Source organism: Crocodylus siamensis, chromosome 8, assembly GCF_052110815.1.
Source record: "Crocodylus siamensis isolate JL-2025a chromosome 8, ASM5211081v1, whole genome shotgun sequence".
NCBI classification, from domain to species: Eukaryota; Metazoa; Chordata; order Crocodylia; family Crocodylidae; genus Crocodylus; species Crocodylus siamensis.
In genome coordinates, this window is record NC_143402.1 from 21082969 (window position 1) to 21099991 (window position 17023).

General features: G+C 46.0%; 1 protein-coding gene across 5 annotated transcripts in view; it reads left to right on the top strand.

Moving 5' to 3' along the window:
• Positions 1-598: 598 nt before the first annotated feature.
• LOC149858184 (G protein-coupled receptor 83-like) overlaps positions 599-17023 on the top strand; it is a 40335-nt gene continuing 23910 nt past the window's right edge. For 2 of the 5 annotated variants that reach the window (XM_090060541.1, XM_090060540.1), the window contains exons 1-5: positions 599-736; positions 1017-1134; positions 9314-10338; positions 10821-10946; positions 13814-13947. In XM_090060541.1, coding sequence (XP_089916667.1) covers positions 9949-10338; positions 10821-10946; positions 13814-13947 — 650 coding nt within the window. In that variant the 5' untranslated portion in view covers positions 599-736; positions 1017-1134; positions 9314-9948. The remainder of the gene's footprint in view (positions 737-1016; positions 1135-9313; positions 10339-10820; positions 10947-13813; positions 13948-17023) is intronic. The other 3 variants (XM_090060544.1, XM_090060542.1, XM_090060543.1) reach the window with 3 other exon arrangements.

Here is a 17023-nt window from a genome sequence, read left to right on the forward strand (position 1 = left end):
CTGTGCGCCTTCTACTCAAGGCAGATTGATTTTGTTATTTTTAAATGGCTTGGCGAGGGAGTGGGTATGTGTGGCTTCAAGGGGAAAAGTGTCTGTATGGCTGGCTTGGAAGGGGAGTGTGTGTGAGTGTGTATGGGGGCAGGCTGGCTTGGAGGAGGAGTGTGTGTGTTACATTCACACAAATAGAGAGTGAGACAGAGAGAAACTATGGCTTGGAGGCTGAGAGTATGTGTCTATAACTTGGAGGGAGAGTATATGTGTGTGGCTTGGAGGGGGAGTGTGTGTGTGTGTGTGTGTGGCTGGGAGGGGGAAAGTGTGTGCGTGTGCACACGTGCACGCATGCACCTGGGGGGCTTGGAGGGGAAGCGTGTGTGTGCACGCAGCTTATAAAGGATGTGTGTGTGTATGCACACGCTTCTTGGTGGGGAAGTTTGTGTGTGTGTGGCTGGGAGGGGGAAAGCCTGTGTACACGCGTGCATCCGTGCAGCTGGGGGGTGGGGGCTTGGAGAAGAAGTGTGTGCGCGCACGCTGCTTACAAACGGGGGGGGGGGGGTGCGCGCGCGCGCTTCTTGAGGAGGAAGTTTGTGGGGGCGGGGATATGGCTCGGCGGCGGGGGGCGGTGTGCGTGCATGGGCGGCTTCGCCCCCGTGGGGCTCCAGGCTCTCTTCCAGGGCAGGGGGAGAAACTGAGGCAGGGAGTAACTGGCGCCAAGCCCCGGTGAAGCAGCGCAGGCACGGTAAGGCAGCGAGCGCGGCTCCCCGGCGGGGCGGGGCGGGGCGGGTGAGGCGGCGGCGGGAGAGCCGCTCCCCGCGCTCGCTGCCGGGCGGGGCAGGAGGGGGAGGGGCTCTGAGCCGTCTACCTGCCGCGGGTGAGTGGCAGGCTCGGAGGTGTCACCAGCCTGCAATACCTCCCGGTGCGGGACTTTTCTGTGGGGTATCCTTGAAGGGACAGGCACAAGGGTCTGGTGGGGGCTGGGGCTGGGGCTGGGTGTGAACGCGGGATATGTCTCCTTGCAGGTGCAGGGCAAGAGCGCAAAGCCTGGCTGTATCGCTGTCACTACGGGACCATGTCCCTGGCTCTTCTCAGCGTCCTCAAATCCACCTGAGGCGCCCGCATGCACGGTTGGAGGACGCGGTGTGTCTGTGTGGTTGTGTGTCAGTGCACTGCCATCTCTCCAGGGGGTGTGGTGCACTGGCAGGGACTGCAATACCTCCAGGGGCATGAATTTTCTGTGGCCCCTGAGGAGAGTATTTTCACTTTTTTTGTGACAATCCTCAAGCAATTTGCATTCTAAAACTAAGGCTTATTAATGCCTGGGGTTGTGTGTACAAGAGCAAGGTATTATGGCACAATGGGAAATAAATTACAGTGGCCGTCATTCAGTTCTCCTAGTTGATTGGATTTTTGTCTGAAATCTGCACATTTAATATCCGTGATTTTATTACATAGTTTTATCCTGGGTGTCGGACCAAAAAGAGGCGAGCCGCGGAAATGCTGTTTTGTGCGTGGAATAACTGACAAGTGGTGATTGCAAAGATGTCTGTTAAGTGTTAAAAAGAAATGCTAACATTTTATAATCAGAATGATGCATTTAGACAGACATGTTCAAGCATCTGTTTGGGAGGAGTGGTGATGCCTCTCAAAAGAAATACAAGAAGTTGTTCTATCTGTCTAATTTTTCTCTAGATAATTAATACATCTAGAGCTCCAAGCTATTGCACATAAACCAATCTGCTAAGCAAGCTCACTTCAGCCACAAAAATGAAATGCTTCATTTGTGACAAGAGCACAATCTACATTTAATGTAAACACAGAGGCACTGATGGAAGTAGAAATTTCCATGCTAAATCAGAGGTCTGATTCACCAGCAGTGGTCAGTATTAGGTGCTCCAAAAGATACTGAAAAAGCTCAGTTATGGACAATTAAGGTGAGATTTTTCCATGGTCTTTTAAGTTCGTTAGGTGCTAAATCCCACTTATTTTCAGCAGCAACTGGTCCCTTCAGTCAGCTCAGCACTTCTGAGAAGTTGTCTCTTGGGAGGGTGTGGGCAGCGGAGTCCCCCAGGGCTCGGTCCTTGGGCCGGTGTTGTTCAACATCTTCATTAGCGACCTGGACGAGGGTGTGGAGAGCACCCTGTTCAGGTTTGCTGACGACACCAAGCTGTGGGGTAAAGTAAATACACCGGCAGGCAGGGACCGCATCCAGGCAGACCTGGATAGGTTGGAGAAGTGGGCGGATCTGAACAGGATGCGGTTCAACAAGGACAAGTGCAGGGTGCTGCACCTGGGGAGGGGGAACCAGCATTATTGTTATAGGTTAGGGGCTGACCCTCTCAGCAGCACAGAGGCAGAGAGGGATCTTGGAGTCAGGATTGACTCCGGGATGAATATGAGTTTCCAGTACGATGAAGCAATAGGCAGAGCCAACTGCACCCTGTCATACATCAACAGGGGCATCACTAACAGGTCCAGAGAGGTCTTGCTCCCCCTCTATGCGGCGCTGGTCAGGCCGCAGCTGGAGTCCTGTGTCCAGTTCTGGGCGCCGCACTTCAGGAGGGACGTGGAGAACCTGGAGAGGGTCCAGAGGAGGCCACTCGTATGGTTGGGGGCCTCCGTGGCCAGCCCTATGAGGAGAGGCTGAGGGACCTGAATCTTTTCAGTCTCCGCAAGAGGAGACCGAGGAGGAATCTTGTGGCTGCCTACAACCTTATCAGGGGGCAGCAGCAGGGACTCAGGGGCAGTCTGTTCACCAGGGCCCCCCTTGGGGTCACCAGGAACAATGGCCACAAGCTGAGGGGGGGTAGGTTTAGTTTAGATATTAGGAAGAACTACTTCATGGTAAGGGTGGCCAGAGCCTGGAATAGGCTTCCCAGAGAGGTGGTGCTCTCACCTTCCCTGGAAATCTTCAAGAGGAGACTGGATAGGCACCTGGATGGGGTCTTATGACCCCTGCCACCCCCAGTGCTCCTTCCTGCCCATGGCAGGGGGTCGGGCTAGATGATCTGTCTAGGTCCCTTCCCACTCACTGATTCTATGATTCTATAATAGCCTATATACAGGGAACATATCTTTCTAACCTCCCTTTCTATAAAAAAGGGCTCAATCATATGGTGTGCAGATCAGATCTGGCCCACATGGTCTGTTAGATTCACCAGAAACTTGGATGTAATTTTTTAAAAAGTAAGTAACTGTCTCATGCTTACCATGGAAACCTTCCAAATGTGAAGCCAGTATTAACAGCAGTGTCTGCAGACAGTGACCTGCAGCACTTCTGAGAGAGGTGAACTACCCACTCTCAGTGGAGTATCCATACTAGAAGTCAATAATGGTGATAAATTAATGGCAGTATAGGTCTGCTGAAGTGCTGATCACTAACAGAAAGGATGGGGCTGAAGGCCTAAAGTAGGTGCAAACTGGAAGCTGCTGTGGAAAGGAAATGTGAAGGAAAGAACAGAGAAGACTCAAATACAGAACGAGTGAGAAAGGAGGATATGGTAAGGAAGGAAACATTACAGGCAGGAGTTACCTGAAGGGGCAAACGAGTGGTGCTGCTTGTATCAAGGGGCTAAATTAATTAAAGCTTCATTATTCCATAAAAGCTGTATCTACCCCTAATCCCTTGTAACATCTCACACCAGAGGAGATCTGCTCTGCACTGAAAAGAGTATGAATTGCTGAGCACACCCTGGCCAGACCAGAATCAAGCATGGATTGTAGCCCTTTCCAAACAAAATCAACTCCTCTGCTACAGGGATCAGCCCGTGTCCCAAAGCTAGAGGTTTATATGCTTTCCACACTTAAATCCTTATTAAAAACCTGGATGGTCCCATTAACAATATACAAATCTGCTCCTTTTTGGAGTCCTGTTATGTCCTTAGTCTCAGAGACAAACTTGTAATGAGTTTCACAGGCAAACTGCATTTAAGAAAAGTTTGTGTAGCCTTGCAGTTTCATTAAATGTCCTCTTTTTCCATATATTGTGAAAGGGCCTAACACGACAGTCAGTGTCAACCACTGGCTCAGTGGTATATCAATGTCCAAAAAATGGGAGGGTGGGGGGTTATCTTTTATGGATTAACTGTATAGTTGGAAAAGTTGTTGGACAAGCTTTCAGGCTTTACATGCCCTTCCTCAAATCTGGAAAGAGACAGACAGAGGCTGAGCTAAATAGCAGAGGTTGTGTTGGAGTGATGATGCAGCCTTATGGTCTGGGAATCATGAAAGAAGCAAAGATTTTTGAAGGGTGATATCTTCTATTAGACTAGCTGCATGGGTGGAGTAAAGTTAGACAAGCTTTTTTTGAGTGCAAGACATTCTTCATCAGGTTTTGCATTCAAAAACTTGTCCAACTTTATTCCAACCATGCAGTTGATCCAATAAAAGCTATCAGCCCCCCAAAATCTGAAATAGCAGACACAAGACTACATGTAAATGCAAACCATCTGCTAGGAGGGTGGAGGAGGTCTGTGAACTAGGCGTGAAGAGGTGTTATCAGAAATTCTGATATAATAAAACAGTAGAACAGGTAATGTAGTTAGTGTCAGAACTCAACCATTTAAAAAAGAAGAGTCATTATTACCCTGAAGTGCAGGAAGATCAGTAGCAGTATTTGTTAGGTTGTAGTCAGCCATAAAGCCACTGTAGTTCAGCTTTTTTACTGTCCAGTTATGTCTATGAATGTCTGTTCTCTAACCCGTCTTCCGGAGGTGTTCTGTAAAATTCCTTTTGAGCATGAGGATGGTGAGGGCAGAAAAGAAATACCTATTCTGACACAACACTCCAACCCTACTCAGAATAGGAGAAATTATATCAGGCATGATGGTATTATATTTTCTGCCTGTGTTTTTTATGCCTGCCATGCTTTCATAAGCCACACACCAGAAAGCTGTTAGGTTTCTCCTGTTGCCTCCCTCTCTCTCAAACAAATATATGAGTAGAAAAGTGCATTCAATAGGCTGTTTGTAGGATTTGTGCTTTTCTTAGTCTCCTGGATCCTCTTCTCCCTCCCACTCCCCACTGAAAAAATATGTATGTGTATCAATTTTTCTTTGTTGAGCTTCCTAAACACCTCTCAGAAAGGCTTTCCAGAGACTCTGTCACAGACAAGGAAGGATGGGGTGATACAGAGGGAAAAAGGAAGAGGAGGAAGGTGTTTTAAACGATAGGAAAGGCTCTACCTCCTTTCAACCAATACTGTCCACTTCTGTCTTTGCTCTATATCCTTAGAGCACCCCCCCCCCCCACACACACACACGCACATATGCACTCCCATCACTGAGGTTGTCAGATACCTTTTTACTCCTCCTTTTCTGGGGAGGTTCCCAGTGTAACTTTTTGGGGAATCTGACCCACTCTAAGATCCCCCTCTCCTCCCTTCCTTATGTCACATTGTTCAGCCACTGGACTAATCACCCCATATCTAATTTTAAAAATCCCCTTGAGAATAAGGCTGAGCTGTGACAGTATCTCCTAAAAGCAGCATCAGCTTAGTTTTTCTCCCATATGAACTGACTTGTCTGGATTTCTCTGTTGCTTATTGGTGGTATTTTCGGGCTCCTCCACTGTTACAAACTCCATCAGGTATTCTGTAGTTCATGCTTGTTCACAAGTCCATGAGTCAAAGCATCGGCAGAGACAGGGCGGGTTTCTCCAGTGTGCTCATGCTACTTCAAGTTGCATCCTTCTCATGGCCGAAGAAGGGCAGCCAACATATCCCTTGAGCAAGACAAATCCCCTACAGCTAGCAGAAGTGTTTCTGTTACTTCCTCTGCATGTTTGCGCACCTACTCTCAACAGAGGGGGGAAGCAGGATGTTTTCCAGGGTGGGACAAGATAGGACAGAACTCTGTTATATCCAGTCCTACCCTGACAATGTGCCTCAGGCTCCTGTGCAGGCCTACCTGTGCTGGGGCTAGATAGTAGTAAAGCACAGTGTACCTATGCCAGGGATGTCAAACTCACCCTGTGCCCAGGCCAGGGTCCAAGGAGCCATGGGGCTCCTTGCAAGCCATATGTGGACCTGACAGCAGTAGGGCAGCTGGCAGCAGGGCAAGCAGCGGGGTGGCACAAGTGACAGGAGGGCAGGCAGCAGTGACTTGATCAACAATGGAGGAGGCGGTACTGTGTCACCATAGCTGTTACTCGCACCCCTGTCCTGACTGAGGCCCTGTAGCCATGAACCCTGTGGCAGGCCCCACCCCCAAAATTCCCGGCCCCTGTTGAAGCCCCAGAGGCCAGAGAAAATGGGAGCTATAACCTGTGGACTGTATGTTTGCCTCTTTGGTCTACACTAAAACCAGCCAGAATTGTCTCCTGGGTTTAGTCCAGTTTCCTTTACCATTGACAAAGAAAAACTGCCATAGGCTTCATGTGGCTTTTAGCATGGGCCAACTATTTTAGGGAGGTTTTGAAGAACATCACTTTCAATTTCTCCCTGTATAAAAGGCCTGACTTAAGAACATAAAAAATGCTATAGTAAGTCAAACCAGTGGTCTGTCTAGCCTAGTATGTTGGCTCTGACAATGGTAAGTAGTAAATGCTTGGAGGAAGAGTATTTATACAGGACACATCTTATAGTTTCATAGTTTCATAGTAGCTAGAGTCGGAAGGGACCTAGGTAGATCATCTAGTCCGACCCCCTGCCTTAGCAGGAAAGAGCACCGGGGTCAGATGACCCCGGCAAGGTGCTCATCTAACTTCCTTTTAAAAATCCCCAGGCTAGGAGCCTGCACCACTTCCCCTGGAAGCTGGTTCCAGGCCCTAGCCGCCCTGACTGTGAAGTAGCGCCTCCTAATATCTAATCTAAACTTACCCTCCGCCAGTTTGTGACCGTTATTCCTGGTCACTCCTGGCAGTGCACGGGGGAACAGGGACTCCCCCAATACCTGCTGATCCCCCCTGACCAGTTTGTAGCAGGCCACAAGGTCCCCCCTTAACCTTCTCTTGTGGAGGCTAAACAGGTTCAGGTCCCGTAGCCTCTCCTCATAAGGCCTGCCCTGCTGACCCCTGATCATACGAGTGGCCCTCCTCTGAACTCTTTCCATATTGTCCACGTCCCTCTTGAAGTGTGGCGCCCAGAACTGGACGCAGTACTCCAGCTGCGGCCTGACCAGTGCCGCATAGAGGGGGAGAATCACCTCCCTGGACCTGCTCGAGATGCATCTGTGGATGCATGACAGGGTACGATTGGCCTTCTTGACTGCCTCCCCACACTGCCGGCCCATGTTCATCGTGGAGTCAATGACGACTCCAAGATCCTAGAGGTATCCATCCCCAGTTATACCATCCTTGGCATCAACCACCGTTAGTTTAGGGATGTTAGAGAATATATCCCCGACGCTTCTTTTTTTAATAGCTTTTAATGGATCTCCATTCATTTGTCTAATCCCTTTTTGAACCTGACTATGCTCTGCCTGTACAACTTCCTGTGGCAACAAGTTCCACAAGTTAACTACAAACAGGGTGCATCTACATGTTTTCCTATGGTGACATTGTTACTGCGCCAGGCTTTAGTACTTCCAAAAGGAGAGTCACAAAAGTGCTACCTTTTGAAAGTACTAAAGCCTGGCGCAGTAAGCACCTGTACCATTCTGTATGTATAGCACACGGTTATTTTTAGCAGCTACTTCGCCATAGTGGTGTGCTATAATGGGGCAGCATGCCACTACAGTGAAGTAGCTGCTGGTCACGTGTAAACGCCTGTGGATGCTACCTCATTGTGGAGCATCACTGCAGTGACAGGATCTCATGTAGATGCGCCCACAGTGTAAAAAAAGAATAACAGATCCGTATTTAGTGTATTGAGACCCTTCATTATTTTATAGATGTTGATTTGATTTGCACCCAAAAAAACCATAAAGTAACTGGCTGTCTAGAACAGGGGTGCTTACCCCCTGGTTCTTGGCCAGATCCACCTAGGGAGCCATGTCATCTGGCTCTCCATAGGTCCAGAAATGTGACTGCAGGGGAGCAGCGGTAATTGATACTGCCACTACTGTCCCAAATTTCCAAGCCTCACGTGGCTGGATTGGCACCAGCCAGGGAAGCCCCACACAGCAAGATCAGGCTTAGTCTGAGCTGGCCCTGCACGGTAGGATTAGGCCCATAGACCAGATCTGATCCGCAGAGGATCTGTGACTTCTCACTTGGCCCTTGGGATGAAAACACTGTGCACCACTGCTCTAGACAGAGGAATTTGCAAAAGTAACACACTGCTGTAAGGTTTAAAACATTTGTAACATTTCTAAACTACTTTTGCTCTGGTGTGTATATATATACCACATGGTGTGGTCTAAGTACCATAACTCCTGCCAATGAGAAGTCATTAACCAGCATATCCAAACCCAAACTGGATATTTCATAGATTTCATAGACATTAGGGCTGGAAGGGACCTCAGAAGATCATTGAGTCCAGCCCCCCTCCCGAAGAGCAGGAAGTCAGCTGGGGTCATAGGATCCCAGCAAGATAAGCATCCAATTTGCTCTCGAAGGTGTTCAATGTAGGTGCTTGAACCACCTCTGATGGCAGGCTGTTCCAGACCTTGGGGGCTCGGACAGTAAAAAAATTCTTCCTTATGTCCAGCCTGAAATGGTCTTGCAGTAGTAAAGCATGTCATCACTGTGCTTTTGCTTCAGGTTGTGTGAGGTAGGGGTAATAACATTTTTCCCCTTGTAAAATACCTGAGGATTTATGGATAAAAATACTATAGGGGAAGTAAGTTTTGCTATTACAAGTTGTCTGGGGACCATAACTGTACCTTGGAACATGGACTGAAACCAGTGGGAAACAGACAACCAAATTGTCATGATATGCTAACAACTTTTTGACCACGGTGGTATAAAGTTTATTACAGGGAATGCCATTGGCTGACACTTGCCTTTCAGAAGTGCCATAAGGAGTAACAGTTCAAAATATGCCCAATAATTACAGATATCATTAAAACAGCTGAAATCCTGATGTGAATTTTGCTGCCTACACCCATTTTCATGGTCTGTCTCTCTTTAAATATGTAAGAAATGTTTTGGGTTTTTTTTATAACAGATCTACCATACTTATTCAGAGTGACCAATCAGTCTAGGTTTTTTTCAGCTGTCTACTGTTCATTACCATTCAGTTGCCAAAATATCTAGAGGATGTGCCCCTTATAGGAAAGCACAAAAGTGTTAGGAGTGATTTTGAGTCGAAAGGAATGCTCAAGTTCTTCTGTGTTTATGTATTTATTTATTTGTATCAAAAGTGTCCTTTGTGGCTTAAAAGCCATGTTGCGAGAAAGTGTTCAATTGCCTTTCATTAAAAAGATATTTTTTTCCACAGAATATCAAAAGACTGGAAGCCAAATTCACAGCTACTGTGGGGAAGAGAAAATAGAAAAGTATCCACAAAAAGTTATTTTTTCTACAATGCATAAATCCTGAATTCAAAAAGGATAATTGTGAGGATTAGATGAAGAAAATCAGTATCTGAGCATTTAAGGATGGTTCTGAAAACTGGCTTTGTATTTAAGTTCAACAGAAAGGAAGAAAATGAAATAAAGAATGAAAGTATCAGTAGTGGGGGTCCTCTTAGAAGGAGGAAGGCAGGATTCTACATTTGCCCTAGGTACCTATTAGCTTTTCTTTGCACCTATCACCATGGCTGCTGCTGAGTTTTTTGGCCATGTGAAAAAATTATGAGAGCCTACACACCTGCACAATTCCCTTTCCACTCTATGCAGCAGCATTAAATGACACCCCTATGCCTTCCTGACTGTGCACTTCAAGAATTGATTGTACCCCATTGCCTCTTTCTAACTTTGCATTTTAAATCATGGCTTTATTAGTGACGACTGCATCCCTTCCAGCATATAGAGAACAAAGATTTCTGAAGTGAAACAATTGCTAGACCATAGTTGACAGTCTTTCCTGCCTTAAACTGTGTCTACACCTGAACTAACGCAGTTGGAAATCACCATGGCTTACCCTTTGCTTCAATCACTTCCCTACTTTCCCCAAGTCACAGGAATTCTTGAGGAGTCTGACCATTACTCTTCCTTGTCTAAGCTCATGTCAGTCTACCAGGCAACCAACAGGACAGCCTTCAATTGGACAGACAGCCGGATTGTTGAGTGGGAGAAGTTTGCTGAGTTGGCCAAGTATGAACCGGAGTCCCAGAAACCCACAGTGAAGGCTCTCCTGATTGTGGCATACTCAGTCATCATCATCATGTCCCTCTTTGGCAACACGCTGGTCTGCCATGTGGTGATCAAAAACAAGAGGATGCACTCAGCCACCAGCCTCTTCATTGTCAACCTGGCAGTGTCTGATATCATGATCACTCTGCTCAACACTCCTTTTACGCTAGTAAGTGCCTTATGATACTACCATGCCTGCCAACAAGGTGCTGGACGTGGCCTTAACCATCTAACAGAATGATAGTGTCATTCCCTCTGTGCACATCTGGGCCTGAGATGTGAAATGAACACCATGAGGGCCAACTCTTAGGTGACATTGCACGTCAATTGCATGTGTAGACACACCCTGTATAGAATATTTGATTATAATTATTTTGATGTAGAGGCAGGTGGGCTATGACTCAGATTCAAACTTTTCAGTCTCCAAACTAGGTGTGGCACTCTTAAAGCTTTCTTTCTCTCAGAAATAGCTTGCATTCTAGTCTTAACCTTTGTAAACAAATTGTTGAAGAGTTTGAGGATTTAAAATTGACAGTATTTTCCTTGGGCTTCAAATGATATCTGGCCAGAGTAATGGAGGGCACTAGGAGAGGATCCATGTCCTCAAATCCATGTTATTTATCTCGGGTTGGTTTGTCAATTTCTCTGCAGGTTCGGTTTGTGAACAGCACTTGGGTCTTTGGAAAGGCCATGTGTCACATCAGCCGCTTTGTGCAGTACTGTTCCCTCCATGTCTCCACGCTGACACTAACAGCCATAGCCCTGGACAGACATCAGGTATGGAATTCCCATCCTGGCCCAAGATGCGTTTTAGCACACATGTCCCAAAACAGTAGCATGTCCTATCTAGGTTGGGATAACAATGAGAAGAAAGTTTAACCCAATGAGGGCCAACCTCTCTGGCAGGCATGCTGCAAATTAGAGTAGATTAGAGTGGCACCCTCCCAAAGTAGTCAGGACTCTTGTGGTACAGGCACTCTCTTTTATTAGATGAACTAAATAGTTACAAAAAAATGTCTTTATTTGCAAGCTTTTGGGCTCATGCACCCTTCCTGAGGTAAAGAAGAGTTGAAAGATTGTAAAATATCTCCCAGGTAGAATGAAACTTCATATTGCATAGGAGAACTAGAGAAAGGTATAAGTTCTCCTGGTATAAGTTCTGCCCTCCCCAAGCACTGCTCTAGCCCCCTCCCTCACCCAATCTGCTGCTGTACTTTCTGCTTCCTGCCTTATCTGCCACGGTGCTGCTTGCTCCCTCTCTGATCTGCCACATGCTACAGAGACTGCCTGTGCCACATGTAATGCATGTACTTGGCCACTATGGGACCGCGAAGCAGGCCATATTCGATTCAGATTTGGCCCTTAGGGCCCCCCTAAATGCCTGGGGGGGAGTAAATGTGCATTTACGCTGGCTTAAATTTACTTAAATTTTAAAGCAGGAATAGGCTGGCATATACACGTGCATGTGTTAAAGCGAATCAATTCCGTATGTGGACCAAAAGCACTTCCGGTCCACTTCCTGATCCACCGTGGAGTGCGTAATGGACCCTCCCCCCAGCCCCAGCTCAGTGACTGGTGCCTCCTGGGGGGTCTGGTATGGGGGGGTGGGCACCCAGGGTCCCCCACAGCCAATTGTTGAACCAGGAAATGTTCACGTATGGACGGGCACTGGGTGGATTTTAACAGGTTGCTCATGTTATGTTATGAAAAACCCATAAAAAATATCATAGATTTTAGAGTCAGAAAGGACCTATTAGATTGGGTCTGACCCCCTGCCCTGGGCAGGAAAGTGTGCTGGGGTCAGATGACTGTTCAGTCTCCTCTTAAGTACCTCCAAGGAAGGGGACAGCACCACCTCCCTTGGAAGCATATACCATATTTTGGCAACCCTCACTGTAAAGAATTCAGCAGTGAACTCTCTTTTTTCGGAAACCCACTTGCAAAAGCGGCTTCCAGAGCAGCACTGTTAGATTAGACTGTACTCTAGTTCAGTTTTCCTGGCCTGTATTCCAAATAGTGACTGTTTTGCAATAGTGACTATTTTGTATTTTGAGGAACAACCTTCCTACTAGGGCTGTGCAAAATTTCGCCGTTTTAAAGCTGTTTTGACGCATTTCAAGCTTGACACAGTGAAATTGAAATGACACAAAAAGCTTTGAAATGAAATGAGGGCACTCAAAAGTTTTGAAAGATTTTGAGTTTCAAAGCAGTCTGGTGGTGGGAGGCAGGGAGAGCCAGGGCTGCGCTCCAAGCAGCTCTGCAGCCCCAAGGAGCTCAGACTGGTGGCAGAGCACAGCCCTTGGCTGAGCTCTTTGGGGCTGGCAGAGCTGATCAGAGCACAGCCCTAGCTCTGCTTGCCTCTCACTGGGGCTGTGCTCCGAGTGGCTCCACAGCCCCACGGAGCACAGCCCAGTGGCGAGAGGTGGTCAGAGCCAGTGCTCCACCTCCTGGCACTGGGCTGAGCTCCATGGAGCCCAACACTGTTCGCGGGCTGCGCCCAGCACCGGTTCCAGGCATCAGCAGCAACAACATCCTGTCACCCAGCACAGATCCAGGGGCCTGCACCCCCGGGAGACATCCGGCACAGTGCCACAGCCCTCCTGGGGGTGCGGGCCCCTGGATCTGCACACCAGATGACAGGAGGCTGCCACTGCTGGCAAGTGTCAGGAGTTTTGCTTTTTGCAGTTTGAGGTGCAGTTTACAAGAAACCTCTACACCTATCTCCTTGAAATTTGTCAGACTTCATGCCCTCAGAAGAGGCTACCATCCGTGCAATTTTCATCTGAATCAGGCAAGAAATCACAAAGTTTTAGACATTTCCATGATTCCCCATTATAGCCTATGGGCGAAATGTTGAAATGCATCGAAACAGCTAAACAGTTTCAACAAAACGAAATGGGATGGTGCTTCGAAACAAAATGAAAAGATGAAACAAAACACTGTCCCTTTGAAATGGTGAAACGGGTGCCAAAATGAAACAATAGTGTTTTGCACAGCCCTGCTTCCTACCACTATACCATGCCATATGTGGTGGCCTCCACACCATAAGACTTGCATAATGACAGAGCCAGCGACAAAGTTTGGTGGTATTTAAGGAGCTAATTTGACTGGCAGTTTCATATAGCACTTTTTTCTTCTAGCTCACTACCCAAATGTTATTACTTGTATCTATGACATCAGCTTCCCAAATAATGATCTCCAGAACCTAAATATCATCCTGAAGTATGTTAAAAATTAAACAGCTTGCTCCTCCTTTTATGAAATCCTTATCCCCCAGGGAAGGTATGATGTAAAGGTTCAATTAAAAAGATATTTCTTAATTCAGTTTCTCTAAAATAAATATCCTTTAAAGTGATGACAATTTTATGCAGTGGTCTTGGACTGGTCAAAATAATCCAGGGTTTAAAGGTATGAATTAATTCTCAACACTGATCAAAGAACAAGTTCCCTTGAAAGTGCTCTTTTGTCCTAACTTGAAGGGTTCTAGATTTCAGTTTTTCTGGGTCATTCTTGTGTCACATTTTTAATGATGTGATTGTCCTAACAGGAATGGAATTCATAACAAAAAATATCCATCATAGTTCATAATGAAGGAACTTCACTTTTTCAGTGATTTCTTATCTCAATGGAAATCTTTATTACAGGTCATTCTGAATCCACTAAAGCAAAGGATGTCACTAACAAAAGGAGCTCTGAGCATTTCTGTTATCTGGCTAATGGCAACATGCTTCTCCCTACCCCATGCTATCTACCAGAAGCTTTTCCAGTATCACTATAGGTAAGTTTTTTGGGGGGGTTTATTCCAATGGCATTTGACACACTAATGTAGAAGAATTACCGCACCCACTATTGAAATGCTGTTACCAATTAGCTGACAGGCAAAATGATCCATACAGTGAGATGAGCAGGGGCAGTGCATTATACAATGGGACTTCATTTGTGAACCTACAGGAGGGCCAATTTTAGCTTGCTGAGCTGCAAAGAAGATTCAGTCATTTAGTGACACTAGCTCCTTTCAGCTTGATTGATTCTTATTTGTTCAGATGTATAAATAAAACAAGAGTGGCCTTTCTGAGCACTCTAAGCCCCTCTGACATACATTTAAAAATAGAAGAAATCAAATGAGAAATGGCAACCAAAAGTATGTGTAGCAAGGGCTTTGTGCTTCGTCAGAGAAATAAGGCCTTTCTTATCTGAAACAGAAGTGCAAAGGGCTCTTCCCTCAGCCAAAAGAATGAGAAGTGATAAAGCGAAACTTCCCACTTGGAGGATGATTCCCCGACTTCCACAGGAAGGTGGAGATTCCAAGCCAGCTTCTGAAATTGACACATCCTTGAATGTTGGATCGCCATCAAAGCCCCACCCCTGGGGGAAAAGCCAGGGCAATCCAAGGATGACTTTCTTGCATTCAGTTTGTAGACATTCATCTAGTCCATAATGAGGAAATGCAGGACCATCAGCTGCCTTTTCCTACCCAAGTTCTAAGTCACTTCTTGTTTTCTCATGTTATAAAACTTCTTCTGGTCTCAGTGCCCATGAGTCAAACTCAAGATGAAATCTGCCAAAATTGTTTCAGGCACAGGTGTGCTGAACCTACTGAGTGAGGGCTCGGAGCAAAGATGTAGAATGCAAGTGGCAACACCAAAGCACGACATCTATCTTACTGATAGATGTAAAAATCAATGTACTCTGAGGCAACACCTGAGTTGGAGGTCTGAGTGTAATGCTTTTCCCCATAGGAAGCTTGTGGTACCAACAGAGCCCTAATTAATGTTTTGCCCTAGCCCGTGAAGTCTTACCAGGATGCAAAGCAGCTGTACATGATGGTCAAAACTTTTTACAAAATATTTTCCTATTCCATATTACTGGTGCATAGATTTCAAGGAAATTGATGCTGAAACAAGACAGACACAATATGCTAAAAGGTATCTGCTTGATCTGAGTCCTAGACAGCAGAATGTGAAACCAATAATAACCCACATCAGAAAGATGTGTACCTTGTTTACAGAGCTCTCTGATTTATCTGTACAGAAGACACAAATAAAGATTGTTTTGGCTTTGACCCCCCCTCCCCGCCAAGTCACAACTGTTTTCCTTATACAGACAGAACTAAGGGAGGGATGATTTATATATCTAGACAGGATTTGCTTTTATTTCATTTGGTTTCTAAGATGCTACAGAAAACAAATGTGTACCATGCTACATTAGAGCTCTCTTTGCTACTTGTGTATTCTTATTTACCTAGTGATGATTTATTAATGGACACAATATCCTCACTGCTCTGATTACCTAAGCAGAGTGTTTGATTACATCAGTGGTTGCATTCCTCTGCAGTGGTGTTCACTATATTACTGAAGACATTGCTTATGAATGAATGAATGCTGATCTTGATATTATATGTGCACCTGTTTCTACTCATCAACTGACACATTAGAGAGTGCATCTAGAGGAAACCCTGCCTTGGATTGGGGATGGAGATCTTAATAGTGTAAGGAACTGGCTAGAGTTTATATGCATCTCATTGCTTTCTAAGGGTTAGTAAGAGCTGAAAAACTGTTGGAGACCTTATATCAGCAGTCGGCAACTTTTTCAGGTTGTAGGCTGGAATCACCCAGTTTGGGTCAAAGGCAGATAGGCAGGTGCTGGGATTTAGCCACCACCTGTGCCTCTGCCCAAAAAAGCATGGAGAAAGCTCCCATTGCTGCCATCACTTGTCCTTGCAGTTGCACAGGGATAGTCCCACCCCTAAAGCCACCTGCCACAAAAAACTGCCAAAGCCCCACATCCATAGGCCAGATCAAATGACTCTGCAGGCCAGATCCAGTCCACAAGCCATAGGTTAACAGATCCTGAAGCTTCTCAATAGCAGTAGCTTAGGGTGTGAAGGCAGAAGGCTATGGGTTCTGTCAACAGCAAGTTCCAAGTGTATGGCACTATGACAACTGTTAAATTCACTGAGGGCTGTGGACTAATTTGGCTTCCAGAAATGTTTTTACATCAATGGCCTGAAAGCCTTCTCAGACATGTTTATGTTCTTTCAGAAGTACCTTGAAATCATACCAGAGAGCTATGAGGGAATCATACAAGGCATCAGTGGCAGACTTACCTCAGAGAATCCCAGAGATACAATAGTCCTGTTTCCCACCCATTAAAAATTCAGTTTTAAACTCCCATTTTCCCCCAGTACAGTTCCCACATCCTCCCCCAGAGTAGCTGGTTTGGATACTTGTCATATGTGACACCAGGTTGGGCATTTGTTCTAGGTATACACTGTGTGAGGAGCACTGCTTGTTATCGAATACTTTCTGGCAGATGTGCACAGCTGTTCTGTATGTGTGCCCTTGCTGCTGGTAAGTGGGTTCCCCTTAAGACAGTGAAATGACCACTTTCCCATTCTCATCTGTTTCCTCCAACTATCAAAAGTCTAGGTAGTCTAAATCCTACCTGGCATTTGTCATTTTCCCAAAAGATTTCTGTCATCCTAGATTCACAGAAGTCATGTCGGGAGGGATCTTATATTCATGCTGTAAGAGTCAATACAGGAGGTTGAAAACAGGATATTAAAAGATATTAATCAAACTGTTGAGAATAAAGTATCTTGACAGGAATGTAGTAATCTGCCACAAATGCAGCTGAAAACACACAGAGGCCTGAAGAGGTGAGGTGGGGGAAAAACAAAGCAGGAATGCAGAGATATACGCTTCTTTTTCTAAGACACAAGAAATAAATGAGTGAGTCATCAGCTTGTTTTATATTCTGTCAGTTCCAACTACCTATTTTGGCAAGTGGAATATTTTGTCCTTTTCAGGAAGGCCCTGGGAAATAGTATGGCTCCTATTAATAGATTGATAGAT